Consider the following 25,485-nt stretch of genomic DNA (forward strand, 5'->3'; position numbering starts at 1 on the left):
AGAGAAGTAGGGCGTGAATTAGGAAAAAGTTTATTTTATGTTGACTCTGATTTTTCTGCAGTTGTACCGTCCTGCCAGAGGTGCTGCACGCAGGCCAGCAGTGCAATACCTGAAATAAAATGTAGTGTCGGAAAAATAATTAGAATTACATAACAACAAAACAAATAGATCTTACCCGCATTTTTGTTCAACTCATAATTCATTTAATCACAGTGAAAGTTTAATAAAAGATTATTAATCAAAACAATGTAGTGAAATAAAGAAAAAAAACAGCAAAATTTTAGTGATTTGTCAACCAGCTACCGGTATATATTGCAGCTAAAAAATGTCATTTCCTGTGTCCTGTATCTGTTGAGGGAATGCTGGACTAGGATTTGGAATTCCTGGTGATCTGTTTGTGTGTGTGTTTTGGCATTCCCACCAAGGTAAATTCAAAGACCCCAAAGCCAACAAATAAGAAAGCGTTTTTATAAAACTTTGGGGACTCGTGTCATAAACAACCCAATATCTCCTCCCTTCCTGGTAAATTTTACTAGTCTCAAAAGTTTGGAGACTCTAATCTTGATGGGACTTTACAAAAAAGTAGTATCTAAACTTTGAAACCAATAGAAATTGTAAATTTGTCTATAATGTACATAAATTTATCTTTCATTGTCCTATACTTAGTTAGAACTGTATAGCCAATACTTAAATTCACATAGTGGTTAGGTTTGTCGTATCATTTGTGGGGGTGAACAACTATTTATTGTTCATTGTCTTATCACTTAAGATTTATTAAACCATGTTAAAAGTTTACAACTCATACTTAAAATCCACATAGGGGGTAAAGTTTGTTTATCATAATTTATCGTTCATTGTCTTATCCCTTATATCCCTGACTGTATTGTAGGTGCTGGCGGACATGCATCAGGCTGATCACTGGCGGTCTGCATCAGCTGATCCCCTCGCCATCCCGCCACCGCCACCCCGCTACTGCCTTGCTATCCCGCCACCGCTGTTCCGTCACCGCAGCTGCTGCCACAACCCACCACACACACACTCCACACACACCTGGCATACTAACAGGAATAGTCTAGTAAAACCAAGAAGAGAAGGAACTGTAAAATTGATTTTTTTATTATTTGGATCTTACAGCAGATTTTCATGCTCTCCAATGAAATGTAACTTGCACCGGGAAAAATTATAGATACCACCCATTTCTCTTTACCCTGGCTGACCAATAAATGAGTTTCATGTTAGCAACCCAACTGTTGTTCTCAAAAACACACGCCTTTACGGATTTTACCCGAAACCTACCTCTCCCTTAATAGATGTATTTTTGTAAAAATGAAGGTGTATAATTGACAGCAAAACTGTGAATATGACAGTGCAATAACTGTATTTTTGTCATACCTCCTAAAAGTGCAGGAGAGAATTTGACATTAAAACTGTGTTTATGACAGCAAATCACTGTGTTTATGACAGTACTATCACGGTATTTTTGCTAGTGGTAAATCTGCCATGTACCCGTAATTTTGTCTATCACCATTGGGGATATACATCAAGCACAAAGTTGTCAATAAGGCTGTACACAAATTGGAAGCAGGTCATATTAGGAAAAAGGATGCTGGACATAAGGCCTAAAACATTGTACCTTATCTTTCTATGAATCTTTGTAAAATCAAGTTAAAGAGAAAGTTCTATCATGTCAAAACAAAAGTAAAGTAAAATTCAAACAGGAGAAAAAATATGAAGAAACTTACTGGACTATACATGACTATCAGACACAAGCTGAACTCAACAAGCCAGACAACTAAAACAAAATGGGAGCATTCTTTGCTAAACCAGCTAGTGAGGTAACACTTTTATTTGTTAATCTAAAGCTTGAAGAAGTATGACGAACCTAGTAATAGTGTCTGACTTTTTATCTTTGTGACGTAACAAAAATCAAAGGATGAGAGGGGAGGTGGGAAAGGAAACCCCTAAAAAAGAGATGGATTTTTGTTACGTCACAAAGATAAAAAGTTAGACACTATTACTAGGTTCAGTATGACGCATCTATTACAGTTGAGCTATAGATTCTGAAGATAGTATAAACTAACAATAAATTTTTTTGAGAGCCATCATTTAGATTTGTAATTTATAGGTTTAAACAAAATTCCTGTTGCTAAAGTTAGAGTTTAAAGGGATGAGACAGCCAGGTTTCTGGCCCAGTCCTTGCCAATTTGAAATCACAATGACAGACCCATCAAACATTGAGATAAGACAGCTCTGTCGATTTTTTAACCCTTAACAGTCGGGCCCCTTGCCGCACCTTAATCAGTCGGGGGGGGGGGGGGGGCCTCATTTTCTCAGTTCCTATTAGAGCTAGAGGGCTAAAAGTTTTTGTGCAAGTCCCCTGTGTTATGGTGAATTTCCGACCTTTTGTAAGTCAAGGTCAATTTCCGCTTCCTTCACCCTTTTATTTAACAACCTTTGTTTTTAGGTCCTTTTTTACTTAAAAATGTCAAACGGCTGTAATTTTTTTATTTTTAAAGCTAGAAGAATTTTTTTTTTGCAGAAAATGTTTATTTTTATTTAAATTTTATAATTGAAATATCAAAACATAAGTTTCAGCGGCCGCAGCTGTACTTGTCAGCTGCCAGCCGCGGCAGTCGGCGGTCGGCGAGAAAACGGCGGCGGATCTTTATGAAATTTTAATACATTATGTAGACATGTAAGAAAAGCTTAAGTTTAAAATTTGAAGTCTCTAAGTCAAAATTTGCGGCCACAGGAGCATTTTAAAGATTTCTGGAGACCTGGAGGATCAGGACCTGCAGGATCATACCTGGAACCTGAAATTGACTTGAACACCTGTATTTAATATGAGGATGTACTACTAGAGGATATTTTAGTATTTTAATAAGATAACATGCTTTGTTTAAGTCAAAAACAAATTTTTGTTCTTTACCTGGATGACCCTGCCAGGTTTGCTGGTATCCTGTGCCCGCCAGGATGGAGATATTCAAAAATTCCAACTCTCAGTTATGTGTCATACCCATACTTAAAAAGTCAAGCAGTTTGGGCTCTTTATCTTTCACACACAGAAAATGAGATAGAAAAAACCGGATGGGGGGGCCCCCGGGCCCCCCCCCCCCCCCGACCGTTAAGGGTTAAAGTTCTCAATGAACTAACATTAAAGGGTCTGTCGACAACAAGATTTTAAGTACTTAAGGATGGTTTGATCTTATTTGAAAAAGACAAACCCGTCTTAATTTTTAATAAAACATGCACTCTCCACCAGGGCTAGGTCTTGAGATGTGGTGCTCTGGAGAGGTGAGGTGATTCACAGTTCTATATTGTTTTTTTACTGGCACTGTTTGAGCAAGAATTAGATTTAACAAAACTTTTAAAGTTTATTTGTTTAATATTGTTTCAGCACATTGTTGAAGAAGATGACCCCTTGGTTGGGCTGCCACCAGATAAGGCTCTCTCTGTCATTCCTATCTACCGAACCAGCCTTCGGGTAATTACTATTTTTGAGCTATCAACTTTTCAATAGGCCCCTGGAAACCTGTTTTAAGTATGGTTTTACAACTGATTAGTATCCCCTTGGTAAATCTAGTTCTAAGCTGAAAAATAATGTATAGTATTGTATTGTAGACCATTTTTTTAAATAATAAATTTGCCCGGGCTTTCGGCCTCAAGTAGGAAAGGAGAATTTTACCAACCAACTGAAATAGATAAAGAAATTATGGGAAAGGAACTTTTCTGTATATAGAATCTTTGGTTTCAAACACAAAATACAGACAAGCATCTTGTTACTTTTCTATATAAGATAAAATAAATTGCCTAGCAAACAAAGAAACCCATCTCCCCATCCTTTCTTTCTATTCTTGAAATAAAAGTTTTTTTCTATGCGGATTTAGAGCTCAGTTAGGCATATTGAGGGAAACCACAAGTTCATTAGAATAATTACATATATACAAATGGATTTTTTACTACTTGGATTGTACAACAGATTATTATGTACTCTAAAAGTGAATCATGTAGATAGCTAAAATAGCAATCAACCACCCCTCCCCCTCTTCCACATCAACTCATATTACCCAATCCCCTCACATCCTACTGGATGAACAAACTGATAAATAAATAATGTCCATGTTAACAACCTAAATTGACGACATTTTTCTCCTGTAAAAATATCCGCGTATATTCTACATCCATTTCTATACACTTGCCTGAACGCTTATTTTGTCTAGAAGAGCTACGTATTGAACAAGGTGACCATGTTGAAGCTAAGAAAAACCTCCCTCGTCTCTGTGGAAAGTGATATCTTGGACTCAAGAGGCTTCTATGTCTTCAGAAAATCAGGTCACATTTTTCAAACCGAATTTGTCAGGGATGGAGCGATGATACTGGACTGTAAATTATAATGGTATAATAATAATATCCTATTATATAAAGTAGTAATCGTTTTTTGTCTGTCCCGAAGGATCTCGCTAACCGCTGAACCGATATTGTTCTCCTTTACAGTGAATCTTTTTATAGGTCCTGGTAAGGTTTTAAACTATTTTTGGGGAGAGAGTCTTGACCCCCCCACAAAAAAAATATTTTTTTTACTCTTTTAAAACTCAAATTTAAAATGGGATGAGGTCGACTTTTTCTCTCCTACCTTAAGTGCTCCTAGAGGCTTCTAGGGGCGTAGCCGCTAGAATAATTATATATAATATTATAATATATTTTACCATATAATTTTATCATCATGTTCTCTTATTTACTAGTTCAAAAGACGAACCCCAATCTGTCCTACTTTGAGAAAGACGATTCCAGTGACGTCATATACGTTTCGGGAAAGAAAAAGGGAAGGGGGGAAGAAAATCTCTTCAAAAGAGATGGGAGAAAAGGGAAGAGATTTTCTTCCCCCCTTCCCTAAACGTATATGACGTCACTGGGATCGTCTTTCTCAAAGTAGGACAGATTGGGGTTAGTCGTTCAAAAACCTTATTATTTCATGATTGATTGGTTAAAGTTAGCAGCGCACTAAATATTCAACTAAAAATTTTATTGAAAGGTAATTTTGTTTATCATCATAGGTGATAAACAAGAACTTATTTGCCTATCCCTTAAGATACCTGCTTTTGTCTGAAGATAAAAATATTTTATGAATAGAATATGTTTGGTTTTTATGTTAAACAGATTTGTATAAATTTTGTTTAAAAAATTTAATAACAATTTATTTTTCAGGGAGTTTAGTAACTTGTGCCTTGGAATTTAGGTAGGACATTTATTTTTTAAAATAATATTAATTCTAATTTTTTATAGGAATTGAATAGAAATATTGAATGCAGTGACGTCCAAGCTTTTTATTTTGAGGGGGCCTTGAAATACTGGGTTTTAATAAAAGTTTGAAAGGGGTAATTTAATGTATTTTTTAAAAATTCTTTGGGGTACAAAATGGGTGGTTTCAATTACAGGGCCGGTAAGCACCCATTTACTCCCCCCCCCCCTTGTGCTTCTATGGTTCTAAGTTTTTAAAAGCGTCACGGATAGCTTTTTTCGTGAATTTAGACATGTTATAAATGTCCTATCGATTTCAAATTTTGCATGGTGATTCCTTTAGTAGTTAGGTACGATTTAGAAAGCGTAGCAACTCTATAATCATTACCAAAATGTCCGTACGTTCATTTTAAACATGATGATTTTTTTACTTTTTTAAATAGCTTTTTTCGTTAATTTAGGCATGTTATAATTATGCTATCGATTTCAAATTTTGCATGGTGATTCCTGAAATAGTTAGGTACGAGTTAGAAAGCGTAGCAACTCTATAATCATTACCAGAATGTCCGTACGTCCATTTTAAACATGTTGATTTTTTTTACATTTTTTAACAACAAATTTGTATGTGACCTAATTATCCGATTGGTCTGATTTTTGGATACTGATTCCTGGGACAACAAAGTACAATATTATAAGCGAAGCAAATGTGTAATCAAGTCTTAAAAATGTAAGTATGTCTTGTCCATAATCATTATCCTGAATCAAGCAGTTTTTGAACAAATTTACTTACAATTTTGCTTTGACTCTTATACATATATATATTATGATTATTCAGTTCTGACACTATACAAGTGTTAATGTCCGTTTGTCCTACCGTTTCAGTGCTTCGCTTATATGGATGTTGTCATCCTTGTTTTTAGATAAGTAATTCAATAATAATATAAATTGCAGGGATGACGCTGGAAATATTCTTGCCTCTGTTGAAAAGAATTCTAGATGTTCCAAAACAACTGCCTGGGTAAGTTATTTTTTTATTGTTTGGGAGGAGGGGGGGGGGGGGTTACATAAAAATCTGGCATTCTCCTCTTAGAAATATTTATTTCAAATTTGAAAATTAGAGTCCCCCCCCCCCCCCCCCCCAACAACAAAACAACTATTTTAGGTTAGGTTTTAGGCTAAGGGGCCGAGCGCTGCGGCTAGACAGGCAAAATTTAAAAATTTTAAAAAAATATTTCTAATAGGATATTACTAAAAATTTAAATATAAAATTTTTGGAAGGTAAAATGGGCAAAAAATTACTTTCCCAAAATGTCTATCTTGGTTAAATATTAAAACTTATAGTTGCTGGGAGGGGTTGTAAATGTAAATTTCAAAGGGATTGAACCATTTTGCGCAAAATTTTGTAAAGTTTCAGATGAATTAACACAAATAAGGATACTAATATTCATAAGTTGAAAGGCTCAAAAATTACTTGATAAAAAATCTTGAAACCTTTATATATAATATATATAAACATGTCTTTTGAAGCACCACAGACCAAGTTAGTTGTATACTGGATGGGTAATGTGTAAAAATCATTCTATCAATAATAGTCATTCATAGCGTTACGGACTGACAGAGGAACAGACATATATGGTAAAATATATAGTAATTTCGTTGTTTCGATAAGTTTACATTATTAAAACATAATATGGACTTGTAAGACTGACGGACGGACAAAATAATTATTTGAGTGGATTCAATAGTAAAAACTCTAAAAAGTAAATATTACCAAAGCATATTGCCCAGGAATCTATAGGGATGAGACAATGTCCGGTAAATTAATATACATTCCCAATGATGATACACAAAATTCCCATTCTGTAGATTACAATTAGTGGTTTAATTAAATGTTTGTACAGTCATTGTAATGAAACAACAAATCAAAAATAATGCCCTCAAAGTTTTGAAGCCAACGAATAGAAGATTACTGTAAAATTTTGGGGACTAGTGTAATAAACATCCCAAGTCCCCTCCGTCCCTGATATTGCTGCACCAAAACATAAAATTTTCCCACTTGACCCCTTTTCAATAAAACAGGGGAAAAACATTCGGAATTTTAAAATCCATACATAAAATGAACAGGATATAATTATAAGCAAACCCCTGCACCGATATGATTTTCCATTACAGTGTAGCTTCTCATAGGTCCTTGGAAGGTTTATCCCTATTTATTTGGAGGGTACGAAGAGAAATACTAAAATACCGCTTACGGCCTCATGGGACGTAGCCTCTATTTGTTATATAAATTTAAACTTTCCCTCAAAAGTTCCTATTAAGTAATAAACCTCTTCTTCAATTTGAGAAAATTTTTCATAATTGACATTTTTACAATAACAAAATGTTGAAATGAATTATAAACTTGAAACGGCGTAAAGTGCCCCAAAAAATGACGTCATACAATACAAAGTACCAATGATAAGCCAGTTTAAATTGTAATTGTCCAATGGTAAAATATTTACACTGTCGTCTTATTAATCACTTATGTTGTATGACGTCATGTTTTGGAGGCACTTTACGCTGTTTCTATATAGATGACTAAAAAAATTGTGTTTGGACATAGCATGCAATTATGCGTAGATATTATGACAGGGGAAAAAATTTCGTCAATTTAGGTTGCTTATATGGACTTCATGTATTGGTCAGTTCAGTTGGGTAAGGGATTGGGTAAAAGGGGTAGATGGGGGGATCGTTATTTTAGCCAGCTATCAATTTCACTTTATTAGTGAACATGATTATCTGGTGTAAGATCCAAGTAATAATATATCCATTTCTCTGTTCTTCTCCATGCATAAATGAGGATACTGCATCACTGGGTGACAGGCTAATTCAGAATCTGATCTTGTGCAGTAATATTATGTACAGTACAATAAAGATGGTTTGGATTATCTATCCAATTTTGTGTTTGTTTTGAAAGCGTAGCTTCTCTATAATTATATATAGGGAGTAATAAGTATAACATTAGTTATTTATTCTTAGGATAAATAATCTGTATATATCTATTGATCAAAGTGTCAAAATCAACGAGATTTTAAAACAAACTATTTATCATTTTCTTAGAATATGTAAATTAGGGAAGATGATTAAAGTCCCACCACATATTATGACGTCATGCAATAGAAAACCAATGAGAGGCCAGCATAAATTTTACCATTGATGAATTACAGTGTATACTGGCCTCTTATTGGCTATTCTATCTGACGCCATAATCTGTGGAGGGACTTTAATCATCTTCTAAACTGTGAATTGTTTTACTTTGTACTTTTCAAATTTGAGTACATTCTGTGACGACAGGGCACCTGGTACTGCAGTACTTGTGTTACTGTACAGGAAGGAAGGGGGCATTAGACGGTAAATTACACTGGTACCCAAAGTTTTATAAACACGTTTTATGGGTAATTTTATTGAATTTTGATTGATTGCTTCAAAACTGAAAGTATCATTACTTTTTAATAAATTATTTTAATCTTTAGATGGGTTAATTTTGTTTATCATCATTGGTGATGTACATTAATTTATTGGCTATTGTCTTATCCCTTAATACCCCTGTGTGTTACTGTATCATGAAAGGCTGACTACACAGAATACAGAGCACCAAGATTCCAGGGATTAAAGGATAATTAGGAGAGGAAAATATTTATATTTATATCATCAGGGATCTTTAGGGATAAGACAATGAACAACTAATTGGTAGAAAAGTTTGTACACTGCTTGTTTGTACAAACTAATAAAGATTTAATAAAAGTCACCAAAGTTTTCAGACAAACTAATCAGATTATGTGTTTATTAAACTTTGAGTACCAGTATAATTTTCAGTCCAACGCACCCTCTACCTTTGTATATAAAAAGGTTTAAGTGATAAACATACTTTTAACGTAGTTAGGTGTATCACTTTGTGTTACTAAACTTACCCCTTGAAATAATTCCCCCTCTGTATTTTGATTATAAATCTATTGATTTTAATATTTATTTTATCTTAATAATATAATTCTTAAAACTCCTACTTTCTAAAGATATGACAATTCTAGTCTTTTTGTTAAAGAAAAATCAATTTTTTCAGAAGAAAATTTAGAGAAAGGGATAAATATTAGACATTTTCGCGGGTTTTAAACTTTTGGTACTATTATTAAAGCTTAATTGGTTGGTTTCAACTAGCTGTATCTAATTTTTTCAGAAAAGATTTTAGTCTACAAAATGTTTAATCACATGTATAACATTAAGATGGTTCATTTGCTAGTATGTTGAATAAAACAATAATAAAAAGAGTAGATAAAATATAAACAAGCATAATAAAAGGTTGTGCAATTAAAAGGTTGGTGTTTCTGTTACCATATATAAATATAAATACAAATTCCTGTTTCTGGATATTGATCTTTTATAGAATTAACCTGTATTAATATCCATGACTACTTAGGTCCAAACACTAAGAAACAATGGCTACACAAACAAACAATATTCAGTGCTAAATATTTTTTTTTATAAAAAATTTTCCAAAAAAAGAAATAATAATGAGAATAAAATACTAAGTCTTAGAACTTGGACTTAATATCACATTAAAAGGTTTATAGTTTTTAATCTACTGTAAGAGCATTATAAAGAGAGAATTAAACAACGTATTTTATATATAGTTGGTATCATTAGTTGTGGTAATTCTATTCAAAGAGGAACTCAATTATAAATTCATATCTTACGGTCATTAAAACAGTACAATAAATTAAAAGTTCTTTTATAGCTTCAAATTTGAAATTTTTTAATTGGAATGTGATTTTTTTGCAGTAATGTTATATTAAATTAGTTCAATTTTCCAAACTTAAAATGGTTATAAAATTACTTTCAGTGATTTCAGTGATCTTGACTTTCTCACTGCCAGTCAGTAGTAGCTATTTCAGCATGATTGTTCTTAGTATATTCTTCTTCATCAGCTTGTTGAGCCTTTACTACCTATTCATGTACTTTTATACGATACCAGAAAACAAACAAAGTATCTTAACTTTTCTTACGCAATTACTTATTATTGCGCATGGATTAGTGCTGATAAACAGGTTTCTACTTGAAACTTTGATACATTGCTTTATAACCAAACTGGCTTCTTTTGTTGATGACAACTTAGAAATGGTTTGTTATCTGAGGCAAACATTTAATCTGGGAATTCCATGGCTGATAATCATCATTGAGATAATGGTGTGCAGAACTGTTTTGAAGATGGCTCCTGTTGTCTTTCTGGGCATGAACGTATTGAAAATTAAACTTGTTTGTGCTATAATCCCCATGATGATATTTTCTTTTGTAGGAATACTTAGCCAATCCTGCAATATGAATATTTTAGTTGAGTTAATTGACTATTCAGTACCAATATCAGAAAAAACTAAGAATATTATTTCCATGAAGATGGTACAATCTTTTCCTCTAGTTATTGGTCTTGCTGTTCTGTTATTAATCCTAGAGTTGATAAATACTTTTCTGTGTAGCAAGGATTCATCAGTTTCAAAGAAGTCTAAAGTAAGTCCAGTCAATCCAGTAGTTACAGTGACAAATACTGAAAGAGATAAAGAGGAAGCTGATAAAGATATTGAACATTGTGATCAACATGATTTACATTTAGTAAGTGTTGCACATGCATCAGAAGAGGACAATTATAAGAAAGACATAGAAGGTTCATTTGAAAACAATAGAGAGAGGATTGTTGCTTCTAAAATCAAAAGAGATCAGCCATCAACTTCATCAATCTGTAATGAATGTTCATTTGATTTTGATAATAAGCCGGAAAATGATACTAGTGAAGCTACTGAAAAGATTGATGATAACACTATTGAAAATACATCTTTTACTGAAGATGGGGCTTCTGCAATTTTTGAAAAGGTTGATAATACAGATATAAATCCTGATAAACAGGATGTTTCTATCAAACAAACTGAACCAAATAACCAGGTTAATGCTATAAACTTGTCAAAATCTAACACTTTATTTAGCAAAATCAAAGTAAAAAGAATTCCAACAAAATTAAAGTTGAAGACACCAGTTTCTTATGGTTTTGTACTGATGATGGCAATAGTACTTGGTCTCAACATAGTGCTGAAATATATCAACACTAAATTTGATGGAAACAATGTAGTGGACAGAATAGCAATGGCAAATTTCAGAATTATCATTTTCAATAGCCCTTTTCTCTGGCTATTAAGCCACCCAGCGGCTAAAAAGTTTGCAATCCACAGACTCAAGAGAAACATTGTAAATGTAATGTAAATGTGATAAAAACATTCAAAATCTTTAGTAAACAGAACAATTTTTTGACAAAAGTGATTTTTTTATATTTTTTAAAGCATCTATTTTTAAGGTAAAATCTCAAAAATTTTCTATATCATAACTATTGCAACTGCTTATACTGTTGATATACTATAAACATGCCAAATCTTTCTTATTTATTAGAGTTGCATAGCCTTACATAGAAATAATAATAAAGGAATGTTTAAGACTTGAGATACTAATACTCTGAAAATTAGCCCAATACTAATTAGCATCTTATTTTTTATTGATAATGAACTATCTTAAGTGTTGACAAGGGTATTAAAAGTAGGATTGGGCCGGATAATTTGTTGGCCGGATATCGGATACCAAACATCCGGCTGATTTCAAATGCCGGATATCCGGTATCCGTCCGAAAAATGTCACCCTATAAAATAGAAATACAATAATAGAGTATTATTGTCCCAACTAATCATGTTGCTATAATACACACCAAACTCTAAATAGACATACTAGGAAAGAGAATTGTTGATGGGATTTTTATAAACTTATCTCTATTCTATAAATTATGTTATAGTGTGAACAAAGTTTGGTATTTGTTGGTATAATTATGAATAAGATTGTGTGTATATCATGGAGTAGGAGACCTTGGAACAAAAATTTAATATACACAAATTGTAATAAACAAAATTACCCCTACAATGTAAATAGAGATAAATATGAACACTTAATAAAGTCCCCAAGCAAAGGTATGAAAGAACATATCTCTAATACTTTGGGTACCAGGATAATTTACAGTCCCCTGCCTCCCTGATATACATACATTCACAATTTTTCTTTAGAATACTTATAATGACAAAAGTTTTGAATTAAACTGAAAGTCATGGCTTAACAAAACATATTTGTAAACGCTATGTATTTTATATTAATGAATATTATTTAACTCTTAACGGTTGGGGGGGAGGGGGGTGTTGAAATGTCCCCCTTCAGTTTTTTCTATCTACTTTAGGTGAGAGTTGAACTTAATCCAGGTAAAGAGCAAACATATTTTATGACAAATGAGACCAAATTAAGTCAGGAAGTGGGTCCGAATGAAAAGGGTTAAAAAAACAAGTTTTTCTTCTTCTCTATGGTTAGGAGGAAAACCAATACTTAAGATTTTATTGGACACCCTGTTTAATGTAATTCTCTCTTTATGTAATAATGCATGAGAGACAGAAATAATGTTCATGATTAATGATGTATATGCTGTTTATATCTGCCAGCAGTTACATATACATATTAATTGTTATTTCAAATTAACTTTGCGGCAATAGTTGAGTTATTTAACAACAATGGATTTATTATTAATTGGATCTTACACCAGTTAAACATGACCTCGAATAAAGTAAAACTTGTAGTGGGCTAAAATAACTATCCCCCACCCCCTTTATCCAATACTCTTCCCTTCTAATGAATGAACGAAATGGCCAAAAAATTTTAATATCCACATATATTCTACATCCATAATAACGACTAAATATTAGTTTCAAGATATAAAAGCGAAACTACTCTATATTTAGAAATGATCATGAATTTTTAAGAACTTTATGGATGTGTCATAATCGATTTATTTTTACTTGGATGTTGCACCAGATTTTCAGGTCCTCTGATAAAGTATCTAAAATAACAATACCCCCTTACCCCCATCAACGTCTTTAACCACATTCCCTCCTACTGTAGACCCGAACTGACCAATAAATCTGGTCTATATTAGAAAGTATATCCTATGCCCTTTAATATGAATTATAACTAATTTTATTTTTATTTTAGATAAAGCAAGGGGACTCAAGTGAATTAGTGGTTGCCACTCTGGTGTATGTTTACAGGTAAGAATAAAGATTGTTTTAGACAGCTTTCTGCGGATATTAAAATGAAAAATCATCTGATTTAAACCAGTTTTGTTAGACTTTTATTGATTTAAATTTGTGGAAAATTTTCTGTAACACTATGAATATACATGAATTTCCAGCTGAATTTGCGATAATATGTAGAACATAATTATGTAGAATAATTTGATTTGAGATAAAGTTTTGACACTTTAGGTTGGTACATCCCAAAACAAAGATTTGGTAAAAGTCCCCAAAGTATTTAAGCTATCTAATAATAGAATATGGGGACCAGCATAATTTCAAATCAATGTCCCCTTACTCCCTGGTGGTTGGAAAATATATAAATATTACAAACATTATATACTTTCTAAATACTTGTAATATGATAATCGATTTTGATGATATTGGATGTTGTACCAGATTTTCATGTACTCTGATAAAAGTGATTCTCGCAACTGGCTTAAACAACGATACCCCCCCCCTTCCATCCCATCCTCTCCACTCCTATTGGATGAACGATTTGACCATTAAATGAGGTCCATATTAACAAGGTAAATTGACGATAAATTTTTCCCTGTCATAATATCCCCGTTCAGCTTATATCCTTTTTCTAAATACTTGTAACATGAAGAACATATCTCATGGAATTTAAAATTAATCTTCCAAATTCATGTGCTCATTAAAATTTATTGAAATCTAATTGATATCTGAAAATATTTCAAATATATACTAGAAATCAGAGCTCTAAAAGATAAGACAATGACCGAAAAATTGATTTACATCCCCAATGATAATACACAAAATACATACACCCCTGTAAATTACAATTAACGGTTGAAACGTTTGGACACTCAGCTTAATGAACTAACCAATTAAAATTCAATAAAAGTCCCCAAAGTTGTTAAGCCAACGAAAAAGAAAACGTTGTATAAAATTTGAAGACTAGTGTAATAAACAGCCCAATGTCCCCCTCCACCCTGATTAGAAGTACATTATTTTAATTCGTGATATTCTATAATATTCTTGAGGGATAAGACAATGGATGATAAATATTTACCCCTCCTAAGTTTTAAAAGAATTACCCCTATGTAGATTAATATTATTGGTGGAAAAATTTAGAAACTGGAACTTTTAACGAACCTTCTTTGGCAAAAAGCTAAAATTTTATGTACATTTTTTTTTAAATCAAACATTATTCAAAAGTCAAAAAGACTTAAATTTGCTATTTCATTGTAAGATTTAAGCATAGAGAAAATAATAAAAGAGAGAAATCGAGGTATTTGAAGGACTAAAATAGGCAGTGGGCCTAGAGGCCTATATTGAGCAATTGCCGCGCTGAATTTTTAATGTTATTCCACCACTTTTCAAAATGGGAATATCTTAAAATTATATATAATTTCAAGACAATTATAGTTGCTGTTTGAAGCATAAATCTAATTTTCATAGGATGATATAGAAATATTTTGAATTATCATCCATTCTGATGAAACCTAATGAAAGAATATAAAATTATCATTATTAATTTTTCATGACTTTGCTACTGACTTTAATCATAACACTCATTATTAGCTTATAAGATTTATATTGCAGTCTATCTAACTTATATTTTTTAATAAATAAACGTTTTTACAAATTTAATATGAACATTTGATTGTAAATTATAATAATCAGTTTTTCAGTGCCATCTAGCTTTGGATATAGAACTAGAATATCAAAGCATTCATAAATTTTTATTTTGCCTGTATTTTTCTTGTTTTGGATTTTTGTCACTAAAGGGCCAAACCCTGAGGGGTAAATAACATCACTTGAAAATGTTAAAAATATTGTAAAAACGAGTATTGTCTGAGAAAGAACATAGATAGCATTACAGATTATTCACTTATTTAGATTATTCAGTTATGAAATTTTTTATTTAATATTTAGCCTTAGTTTTAATGTATGTCTTTGAAGTAGACAACTAGCGAACCTGGTGGCTGAGAGCTAAACTATTAATTTTTTATTAGTAAACATTTAAAAGTTTTATCATGTTAATTAGATTTAAATATTACATTTAGGATAATTTGAAAAAAAATAAATTTTTGATCATAAAAGGTGAACCCTCCTATTTTTAAACTAGGTGAAACATACTTTTCTGCTGCACTAAGACCGCCCACGGCTGTTTGTTTTTTTAAGATTCTAAATCAAATTGTATTTTAAATATTTTCTTTAATTTTTTTAAAACATAATAAATTACAGAAAAATAATAATAATTAATAAGATAAAATTTTTTTTATTTTTTTTTACATATATAGAATAGGTTATGATTAAGATGCAAAAAGCCGCGGACGGTTTAGATAAATAGCAGACAAATTATTTTAGTAGGGGGGAAGTAATATTTTACAATGAAATTGGGGTGAGTATTCATCCTCTTATCCTTTTTCCTTATGGATTTAAGGATGGTTTTAGACTTTTTTAAATTTTCAAATACAGAGGCTCTGAATGCTAGGGGCGCAACCAATAGTTGTTAATAAGTGTGTATAAGTGACAGTTTCTGGTATAATTATTTTCTTTATACATAATTAATGGTCCCCCCATTAAAGTATAAGAATAGAGGGGGCAACAGCAAGCAGATGGGGAAGAACCTGTCCCGATTTTGTATTAGTCATTTTCAGCTGATAATTTCCAGGTCTCTACACAAGATAAGAAAGTCTATTGAAATAAATCTTAATTACATAGTACATGAGGTACAATGCTCTCTTCTTTTTCTTAAATTCGTTTTTTCATTGTTTTAATCATTTGAAAATTATCTACTGATCCTTTAAAACTGACAAAACAAAATATAATAAATATAATTTGCCAACATATTAAACCTTCATTGAAAATCATACCAAAATATAAAAATCATACACCGGAGCTACCAACAGTTTTATTTTGTCTGCTAACTACAGGGTCCATGCTATTTCGGGGGAAGAAGCTATCTGTAATATACTTCTAAGCTTATACATTTATTGTCCCTCCCTAGGTAATAAATAAAGAGATTTATTCATGTTTTATTAATCATCAAGGCTAACTATAAATTCCAATTAGGTAAATAAATATATTTATTATACAACTGTGTCACAATATAGGGTGATAGCTACCCAGTAGTCAGAGAATGTACTCAAGTTTTAAAAAGTACAAAAACATGGATTTATTGTTACTTGGATCTTATAACATATTATCGTTTACTCTAATAAATTTTAAAAATTGTAGCTGGCTATAATAAAGACATCCCACATACACCCTGTTTTCCCCATCCCCTCCCTTCTTACTGGATGAACGAACTGACCAAAAAATGATGTCAATGGTAGCAACTTAAATTTACGAAATTTTTTCACTGTCATAAATTACTCCACGTAAATTCTATATCACTTGCAGGGTAAAATAACCACATAAAAAATCTACTTCAAAAAGTTTATTTTTTTAATTTTCGTGTATTTTTGTTTTATGTTGTACAGAATACAAGAAGTACAAAAACAAAACCTAAATTCGCCTGCCATTCAAAATAGACTTCATGTACAATATAATTATAGTATAATTGTATCAGGAATGGAGGGGACATTGCATTGGACTGTAAATTACAGCGTTTTCTTATTATTTGGCTTATAAACTTTGATTGGTTGTTTGAAAACTAATTTTGTTTACAATTATTGGAGATGCATATCAATTTATCGTCCATTGTCTTATCCCTTTATATCCCTGAATTGTATGGCTAATAAAAAAACATTTTGCCCGGGAAAAAATAATGATTAATTAATAAGAAAAAAGATATATATATAGAACTAACTAATTTATGAATATACACGTACTATAAAAGACCACATAAATCATAAATATTAGGCATGTTAAAATCATTCTATCGATTTAAAATTTTATACAGTAATTAAAACATTGAAAATTATTTAAAAAATTATAATTCTTTAGAATTTTTTAAATGTAGTTACGTCCAAATTTACCAAATTAAGTTATTGAGTTGCAACGCCTCTAAAAATCTAAATACATTTATAAAGATTAATGAGTAACTTTTTAGTTATTTATAGACATAAACTTACTATTATTAGTCATAAATATAATTAATGGGCATTATTCTTCGCAGAGTATTATAGACAGCTTTCCGCGGATAATAAATTAAAAAATATATAAGATTATCGCCAGAGTTTCTAGTCCCAAGAGACCGAAGGCCTGGTCTTACAAAACTGGTATTAATTTTATTATTCTTAATTTAATATTCGTCGAAATTTGTCTGTTGTACGATGTTATACATAATTTTTCAGTATGGCTGAGAACTGATTCTAATCCTTTTATAAGTGGATATTAATCGGTTTTGAAGGCATAATGGAAATTCCTTCAATTAAAGAAGAAAAAGCTGGGTTAACCCTTTCTCGTCAACAACCTTGTAGGGCTTGCTGTATTCCACATACTTGGAAGGAGCGATATGTTAAGATTAAAGATTGGAGCTATTTATTTTACCAATTTGTCCATACAATATATGTACATAACTAATAGATTTTTTTATTTTTAGAGGGGCTAAGAGTAAAGCATCCATTTATACTTATCAGGTAAGATAATAATATTATAACAGTGTAAGGACCTTATTATTGGTTAGAAAATGTACATATTTTAGTACGAATAGGCAGGTTATTTTTTCATTTTATACATGTGCAGCCATTCGTTTGTTCGACTCGTTACTAGTTAGTGCCACCAAATCAAGATTTAATGGAAGGAAAGACTTTGATAATAAAACTATGAGGACCAGTGTAACTACCAGTCCAATGTCCCCTCCAATTCTAAATATCCTATTGGCTATCATATCATTAAATTACTTTACAAATATATTCTTTTAACTTTTTTCAGACCCCTATACAAATCAGTGATGTGAACAATCATAGGAGGAAACCTACAATAGAGGTATTCTTGTATAAAAGTAAAAGGATCTATGTCTGTACACTTACAGAGAATCTTAATAACCACTGAACTGATATGGTTCTCCTTTTCAATGTTTCTTCCTAGAGGTCATGGGAAGGTTTATAACTATTTTGAGGGAGGGTACCAAGAGAAACCATACGTTTTATTTTATATTTATTCTTTAAAACTAGAATAAAAATAAAAAATCGGAAGGTGCTCGACTCAAAAATGGGACAATATATCTTAATTGCAATTTGCCCCTAAAGGCATTAATTCCATTTTTATTTAGGTTGAAGGAAATTTGAGCCGTCACGAATATTCATTCAGAATAAAGGATTCTATAGTAGCTCAGGTAAAGGATTTTCTAGTATGGCGGCTTCGAAACCGATTAATATCCGCTGGATTAAAACCGGTTCTCAGCCATACTGAAAAATTATACATAGCATTGAATTATAGAAAAAAAAGGATTTTAAAGTAGCTGAGGTAAAGGATTTTACACTATGGCTTCGAAACCGATGAATATCAAAAGGATTAAAACCGGTTCTTAGCCATACTAAAAAGCATGTATAGAATCGTATTACAGACATTTTCAAATATTAAAATAAAATTAAGAACATGAACATCAGTTTTGTTAGCCCCGAGGGGCCGAATGCAGACAGTTGTCTATGATATGATTGAGGGCTTTATGTCACCACCCCCCAACCTCCACTCTGATTTAGTTACTATTTGATCGAAAAATTTTGTACTATACTTCTAGAAAATTTTACAGATTTTTCTTATTTCGTTGCCCTACATTTGTTTTTTGTTTGCCCTTTAAATGATTGTACATTTTCAATTGTTCTGTCTAAATTTAGAACTAACCAGGGAAGGTGGGGACAATGAAATAAATATTTTACTGGTTCTCAAAGTTTTAGAAACACTTTTACTTTCATTTAACTTAAAATCTTTGGGGTCTTTTATTAAATAAATAGCTGACACATTCTTTTCACATATCAATGAATTGTAAGAGCATCAATTTATCGTCCATTGTCTTTTCCTTGCCCTTTACACATAAAATTAAACAAAATAACCTGCGCTCTAAAAATATAATACAATTAAATTATATATATACAGAGCCTAAAAATAGCCTCAGTCGTATTACTATAACAATAACTATTAAACAAGGATGACAATATCCATAAAGGTGAAATTCATCAAATCATAATTTCTTGAATACGTATACACTTGTGACTAATCGTCCTATGAATCAATTTATAAAAATCAAGTGTAAAATGGACAAACAGACATTCTGGTATTGATTATAGGGTTGCTAAAATTTCTAAACTGTACCTAATTGTTATAGTAATCATCATGCCTTTTTCAAAAGTAATAATGTTACAAACAGACTTACGGACGGACCAACCACCCTTCTAGAAACGCTACGCTTTTAACACTAAGTTTATTTAATTTCCTATTTTAGGTTGAACGAAATCCGGAGCCCACTATGTTTACTTTAGAAATAGGTATCAAACTTAATTTATTTAATGTATTATCTCGCAGAATATCATTCGGTAGTGTCACTTAAAGTGTCAAGTCGAGCTCACAAACCCCCCTTTCACGCACTCCCCATAAGTATTTTGCAATTTTTTAGTGTTTATTGTTATTTTAGGCTAGGTTAAATAAGTCTTCAATTAGTTGTTAGGTAGTCCCGCAGGGTTAGGTAACAGTAGGTATAAGCCCCCGATGGGTTAGTCTCGTGCAGCCTTTGATGACGGGATACATAGAGATATCTTAATTTTAGAGTATTTCTGAACTAAACTTTTCTTAATGTGTATGATTATATGTTCAAATAACCCTTTGATTGCATAACCTTTATCTAGAAGAAGTCCTAACTGTTCATAGGTCCCGCTGGGTTAGGAGTCCTCGCAGGAGTTTAGCATAGGAAAATAATTTGTCTTTAAATAAGGGGGGTTGTGGTTCAATGATCGATTGGCATTTTAAGGGAAAGCAAAGTATTATGTTTCATTATGTTTCGTCCAATCCTATTTATATCTAACGAACAAAAAAATAGAATTTTAAAAATTAATTCAAGGTTAGATTTTTATGATTCTCAATTTGCGTGGTCGTTATTAGGAATTACATTTCTATTTGTGTATCTATTCAAGGTGAAGTTTTCTATTATCCTGATAGTTTCAATATCCGGTATCCGGCCAAACCGGATATCCGGTTCAACCCTAATATTTACGTATCCATTGTTTTTCTCAGGGCCTAATACCGACATTGCCTTCATAACAATCTGTACAGCCATTGTGGATCTACTACACCTCAAGTCAAGATTATCTCCATTAGGTATGTATGTATAGATAGATAGATAGCAGGGAGGGAGGGAGGGGACATTAGACTATAAATCTGCACAGCTATTGTGGATCTACTACACCTCAAGTCAAGATTATCTTCATTAGGTATGTATGTATAGATGGATAGATAGCAGGGAGGGAGGGGACATTAGACTATGAATCTGACAGCTATTGTGAATCTACTACACCTCAAGTCAAGATTATCTTTATTAGGTATGCATGTATAGATGGATAGATAGCAGGGAGAGAGGGAGGGGACATTAGACTATAAATCTGTACAGCTATTGTGGATCTACTACACCTCAAGTCAAGATTATCTTTATTAGGTATGCATGTACAGATGGATAGATAGCAGGGAGGGAGGGATGGTACATTAGACTATAAATCTCCACAGCTATTATGGATCTACTACACCTCAAGTCAAGATTATCTCCATTGGGTATGTATGTATAGATGGATAGATAGCAGGGAGGGAGGGAGGGGACATTAGACTATAAATCTGACAGCTATTATGGATCTACTTCACCTCAAGTCAAGATTATCTCCATTAGGTATGTATGTATAGATGGATAGATAGCAGGGAGGGAGGGAGGGAACATTAGACTAAAAATCTGCTCAGCTATTGTTGATCTACTACACCTCAAGTCAAGATTATCTCCATTAGGTATGTATGTATAGATGGATAGATAGCATGGAGAGAGGGAGACTTTAGACTATAAATCTGACAGCTATTGTGGATCTAGTACACCTCCAGTCAAGATAATCTCCATTAGGTATGTATGTATAGATGGATAGATAGCATGGAGAGAGGGAGACTTTAGACTATAAATCTGACAGCTATTGTGGATCTAGTACACCTCCAGTCAAGATAATCTCCATTAGGTATGTATGTATAGATGGATATATAGCAGGTAGGGAGAGAGACTTTAGACTATAAATCTGCACAGCTATTGAGGATCTACTACACCTCAAATCAAGATTATCTCCATTAGGTATGTGATAACACAGGGCCTGATCGTTCTAGAAATCATTTTTTCATAAAAAATAGTAATAGGATAATTATATCATATTAAAATTAACATGTTATAAAATGGACAATGAACTATTTGGAAATGATTATAGATTAAAATTTCTAAAATGCACCAAACTGTAACAAAACTCAACCCACAGAGTTTGACATCTATAAGACAATTTTAACATACCTAAATTTATGATCAGAGATTATGAAACATAAAAAAAGTAGTCTGAAGGCACGTTGTTTTAATTTGAGTTTATGTATTTAATAGTAAAAAAAGGAGTGTCACACGGACAGACTAACGGACTTACTCTATTCATATAGTAGCTTCGCTACTAATTGTTAAAAGGTACGATGTGGGAAGCGTGAAAACTCTATAAACGTTACCAGAAAGGCCGTACGTCCATTAAAACATTCAGATTTTTAACTTTTTTAAAACAACTTTTTGTATGATAGAATTATTTTATTCATCCGATTATTTTAATAATGATTCCTAGGACAAGATACAACTTTTTAAGTGCGGCATCTATATAACAAAATCCTAAAATTGAAAGTATGGTCTTTTACTGTATACTATATTTAAGCAATTTGAAACAAATTTATGAACAATTCTATATGATTAAACATTAATATTTTGCTTATTAAATTATAACAATCTACAAGAGTCTCTCATTCTGATCTAAGAGCGTTGCTTCTTATGTATATTGTCATTCTTGTTTAATAATATTTGTTTTGCCTAGGTTGGAGTACTTGCTGTGCAGATGGTGACAGTGATTCTGAGGGTGATGATCATAATCATCATGATGATCATAACAACCATAAACAAACTTCTCAACTCATTCAACACAACAGTGATAATGATCAACAGAAACTAACAATTCTCAATGATGACCACTATGACTCTTGATTAAAAAATATTAAAAAAATCAGTTAAAAAGTTCTTCTATCCTCAGTTAAAAATAAGTATAGAATTTCTACTGATAAAAAAATCATCCTTAAAAAGCAAAAAAGTGATAAATTTAAAGCCAGTTTTGCATATTTATAAGTATAGTCTCCAATATAGAGTAACACCTTCCTGCCTATACTTTATATGGAGACAAGATCTTAAGATTATAAAAAGCTGGTTTTTGAACATTAAAATCTCTAAAACTTACAACTAAACATATTGTACTAATCATTAAATTGTCCCGTCTTGTGATAATGTCCTGAAAATTTGGATCCTATCTTAAATATGGAACAATTAATTTAGAATTAGGAAAAAGCCTTTTTGGACTCAGTTCATGAGATTTAGGATCATTTTAAAGATTTTAAAAAATTAGTGTGTGTGTTCGTATCCTGATTCTACTCCTTTAGGCAAATTCAGAAAGGAGGAAGGGAACATTGGGCTGCCTATCACACGAGACCCCAAAGTTTTATAATTATATTTGAATTTTTATTGGCTTGTTCATTTACTTGCGTATTCGACTGTCTCAACCACTAATTGTATCCAATAGAAGGGGTAATATTGTGAATCATCATTGGGGATGTATAATGTATATCAATTAATTGGCCAAATTCTGGTTGGGATTCAAAATTTTGAAGGACAATTTTTCTAGACTGGAGAATTTGCTAATCATACTGATATAAATCCTGTGATCTACAATCTTATTACTTATAATATTATTAATTAACCACACATTTTTTTTCATTTACACTGTAAAAAATCTGCATACATTTCTTCTCGACAAAATAATAATGTTTCTATTGCTAGTTATAACAGTTGATAGTACTGCAAAAGTCTGATCTTTATTTTCTTTTTAAGATTTTAAAGTACTTTCTTTCAAAAGTTTATTTTCTTATATATTCTGTATGACAATTTAAATTACAAAAGTAAAGTTTTCATCAATTTCTTTTTGATTAATAAGCAATTATTATACAAAAGTAAATACTATAATTTTTAGAATTACATAATTACAATATGAATATTTTAGGATATTATTAAATTGCTTACACCTAATTATATACATATTAATTATTAAGTTTAAAAATGTTTGGTACATTTTTATGGTGCGAATTTAATATTTTGAAGAAAAAAATTATTGCTTTGTAATTTAAACATTTGAAGCATTTTTTTTACAAAATTATATTATCAATGGTGAAGCAAAAATAAATTAGTTGGGAAAAAAATATTTGAAAGTATAATTTAGGGCTTATTTATTATTTATTTGTAACAAATTATAGCTTCAATTTTGCTTAAGAGCAAAGCACCTCTGTAATAACATTTGGAAAACTCTCAGTTAGTAAAATAAAGAAAATTTTATGAGATTAAAAATAAAATAGAAACTATAATATAAAATCATATTGATTAACCTATTTTGTATTAAAATTGTGTAGAAACACTTTCTCTTTATCAAGCACAATTTTCATATTTCTGATTTCATCAGTTTGATCAAGTACATTTTATAAATATTGTAATATTCTGTAAGTTTTTTTTATTATTTTACTTAAATATGCTTCAGAAAAAAAAATTCTTACAAATGATGGCAACCACCCAAAATGAGATATAAAAAAGGAATTGAGAAAATCACAAACCTTGAAAATCTAGAAATCGATCTAGCACCCCAAATAACATACAAATGGACAATACAATGTATAGATTAGATGAGCATATGTCATAGGAATTTTCACTAAAAATTTCATCTGTGTATCTTGTATAGGAGCCAAGAAAATTTAGATTCCCCCATATCGTTACGGACAGACTGAAGGACGGACCGGCTCTAATTATGGAAAAACTTCGCTTTTAAAAAAGAGCCTTGCAAAATAATTTCTATAGAAATAGATTATTTATAACTTTGATCTTATACCAGATTTTATGCACTCTAATAAAGGGAGGCTCGAAGCTGGATAAAATAGCAATATACCTCAGCCACCCCTTTTACCCCATCGCTTACATCGTCTTATTTTTTTACTTCTCAAAAATATTATAAATGTTATTTTTTAACCTAACTGCAACACATTTTGGGTGGAGGCCGAAATCTTAAGAAATTTGTTTTAGAAGGGATGATTTATATGCATACCTTCTAAAAATTCATTTTAATTAAAAGATTTTATCTGTGATTTTTCATTTATTATAATATTAAATTATTATTTCATTTAAATTTTAAGAACATTTTTAAATTTAAAAATCCAATATTACAATAATCTGATATTTTTTTGTAAAAATTTATTTTAAGATAATTTTTAGTGTACCTATTTTAAGACAGAAATAAATAAATTCTATATCAGAAAAAAACGGAATGAAAAACATCAAAACTACTCTATAAGTGTTAACAAGGATAACAACTTCCATGAAAGCGAAGCTCAAAAATCAGAAGAAAGAACAAACGAATATCATTTTATGTCAGAACTTAATAAGCAGGACATTAATTTGCAAGTCTAAACAAAACGGTACACAGATTTATTGCAAAATACTTAAATACAGGATACAACAAAAGGACGTACTTTCATTTTTAGAATTTGATAAATCAGATGAATAGGATAAACATTTATAAACTGTGCCTAACTGTCATAATTATTATCATGCAAATTTTAAAATTTATATAATAATTATAATTTGTCTAAATCAACTGTTACGGACGGACGGAACGACCCTTATTAAAGAAATATGATGCAATAAACAACTATTATAATTTTGATTAGTTTTTATTATGCCTATAAATCTAATTAATTAAATGCATGTTTATTACAAAAACGCAGTGTTACCTAGTAACAGACATAGAGCCACTCAAACAAAAAAATAAATGAAGTTTCTTCATTTTTTTATTTTCTAGTACATTTTTCT

At 31.4% G+C, this 25,485-nt stretch overlaps 1 protein-coding gene across 2 annotated transcripts; it reads left to right on the forward strand.

The window, feature by feature from the left end:
* LOC145312887 (uncharacterized) lies at nucleotides 1-23,449 on the forward strand. 2 transcript variants are annotated; one of them, XM_080152113.1, is made up of 14 exons: nucleotides 1-425; nucleotides 890-1,062; nucleotides 1,761-1,835; nucleotides 3,398-3,484; nucleotides 4,221-4,332; nucleotides 5,206-5,236; nucleotides 6,190-6,256; nucleotides 13,333-13,388; nucleotides 17,932-17,968; nucleotides 18,264-18,317; nucleotides 18,604-18,666; nucleotides 19,774-19,816; nucleotides 20,559-20,642; nucleotides 22,406-23,449. In XM_080152113.1, the coding sequence occupies exons 3-14, from the start codon at nucleotides 1,803-1,805 to the stop codon at nucleotides 22,570-22,572; spliced, it is 834 nt and encodes a 277-aa protein (XP_080008239.1). In that variant the 5' UTR covers nucleotides 1-425; nucleotides 890-1,062; nucleotides 1,761-1,802; the 3' UTR covers nucleotides 22,573-23,449. The 2 variants fall into 2 exon arrangements, with proteins under 2 accessions (XP_080008239.1, XP_080008240.1); XM_080152114.1 differs by having other exon boundaries at nucleotides 4,224-4,332; nucleotides 22,406-23,446.
* The last annotated feature ends 2,036 nt before the right edge of the window (nucleotides 23,450-25,485 follow it).

The sequence above is a fragment of the Acartia tonsa genome, chromosome 2 (assembly GCF_053477335.1).
Source record: "Acartia tonsa isolate MP-2025a chromosome 2, ASM5347733v1, whole genome shotgun sequence".
Lineage (NCBI taxonomy): Eukaryota > Metazoa > Arthropoda > Copepoda > Calanoida > Acartiidae > Acartia > Acartia tonsa.

What these genes read in the sequence shown, in the direction of transcription:
- LOC145312887 (XM_080152113.1), top strand. Translation starts at nt 1,803, where the DNA reads ATGGGAGCATTCTTTGCTAAACCAGCTAGTGAG. An exon ending in ACTCTGGTGTATGTTTACAG is followed by an intron (nt 13,389 to 17,931) that starts GTAAGAATAAAG and finishes TTTTATTTTTAG; the next exon opens with AGGGGCTAAGAGTAAAGCAT. An exon ending in GGAGGAAACCTACAATAGAG is followed by an intron (nt 18,318 to 18,603) that starts GTATTCTTGTAT and finishes ATTTTTATTTAG; the next exon opens with GTTGAAGGAAATTTGAGCCG.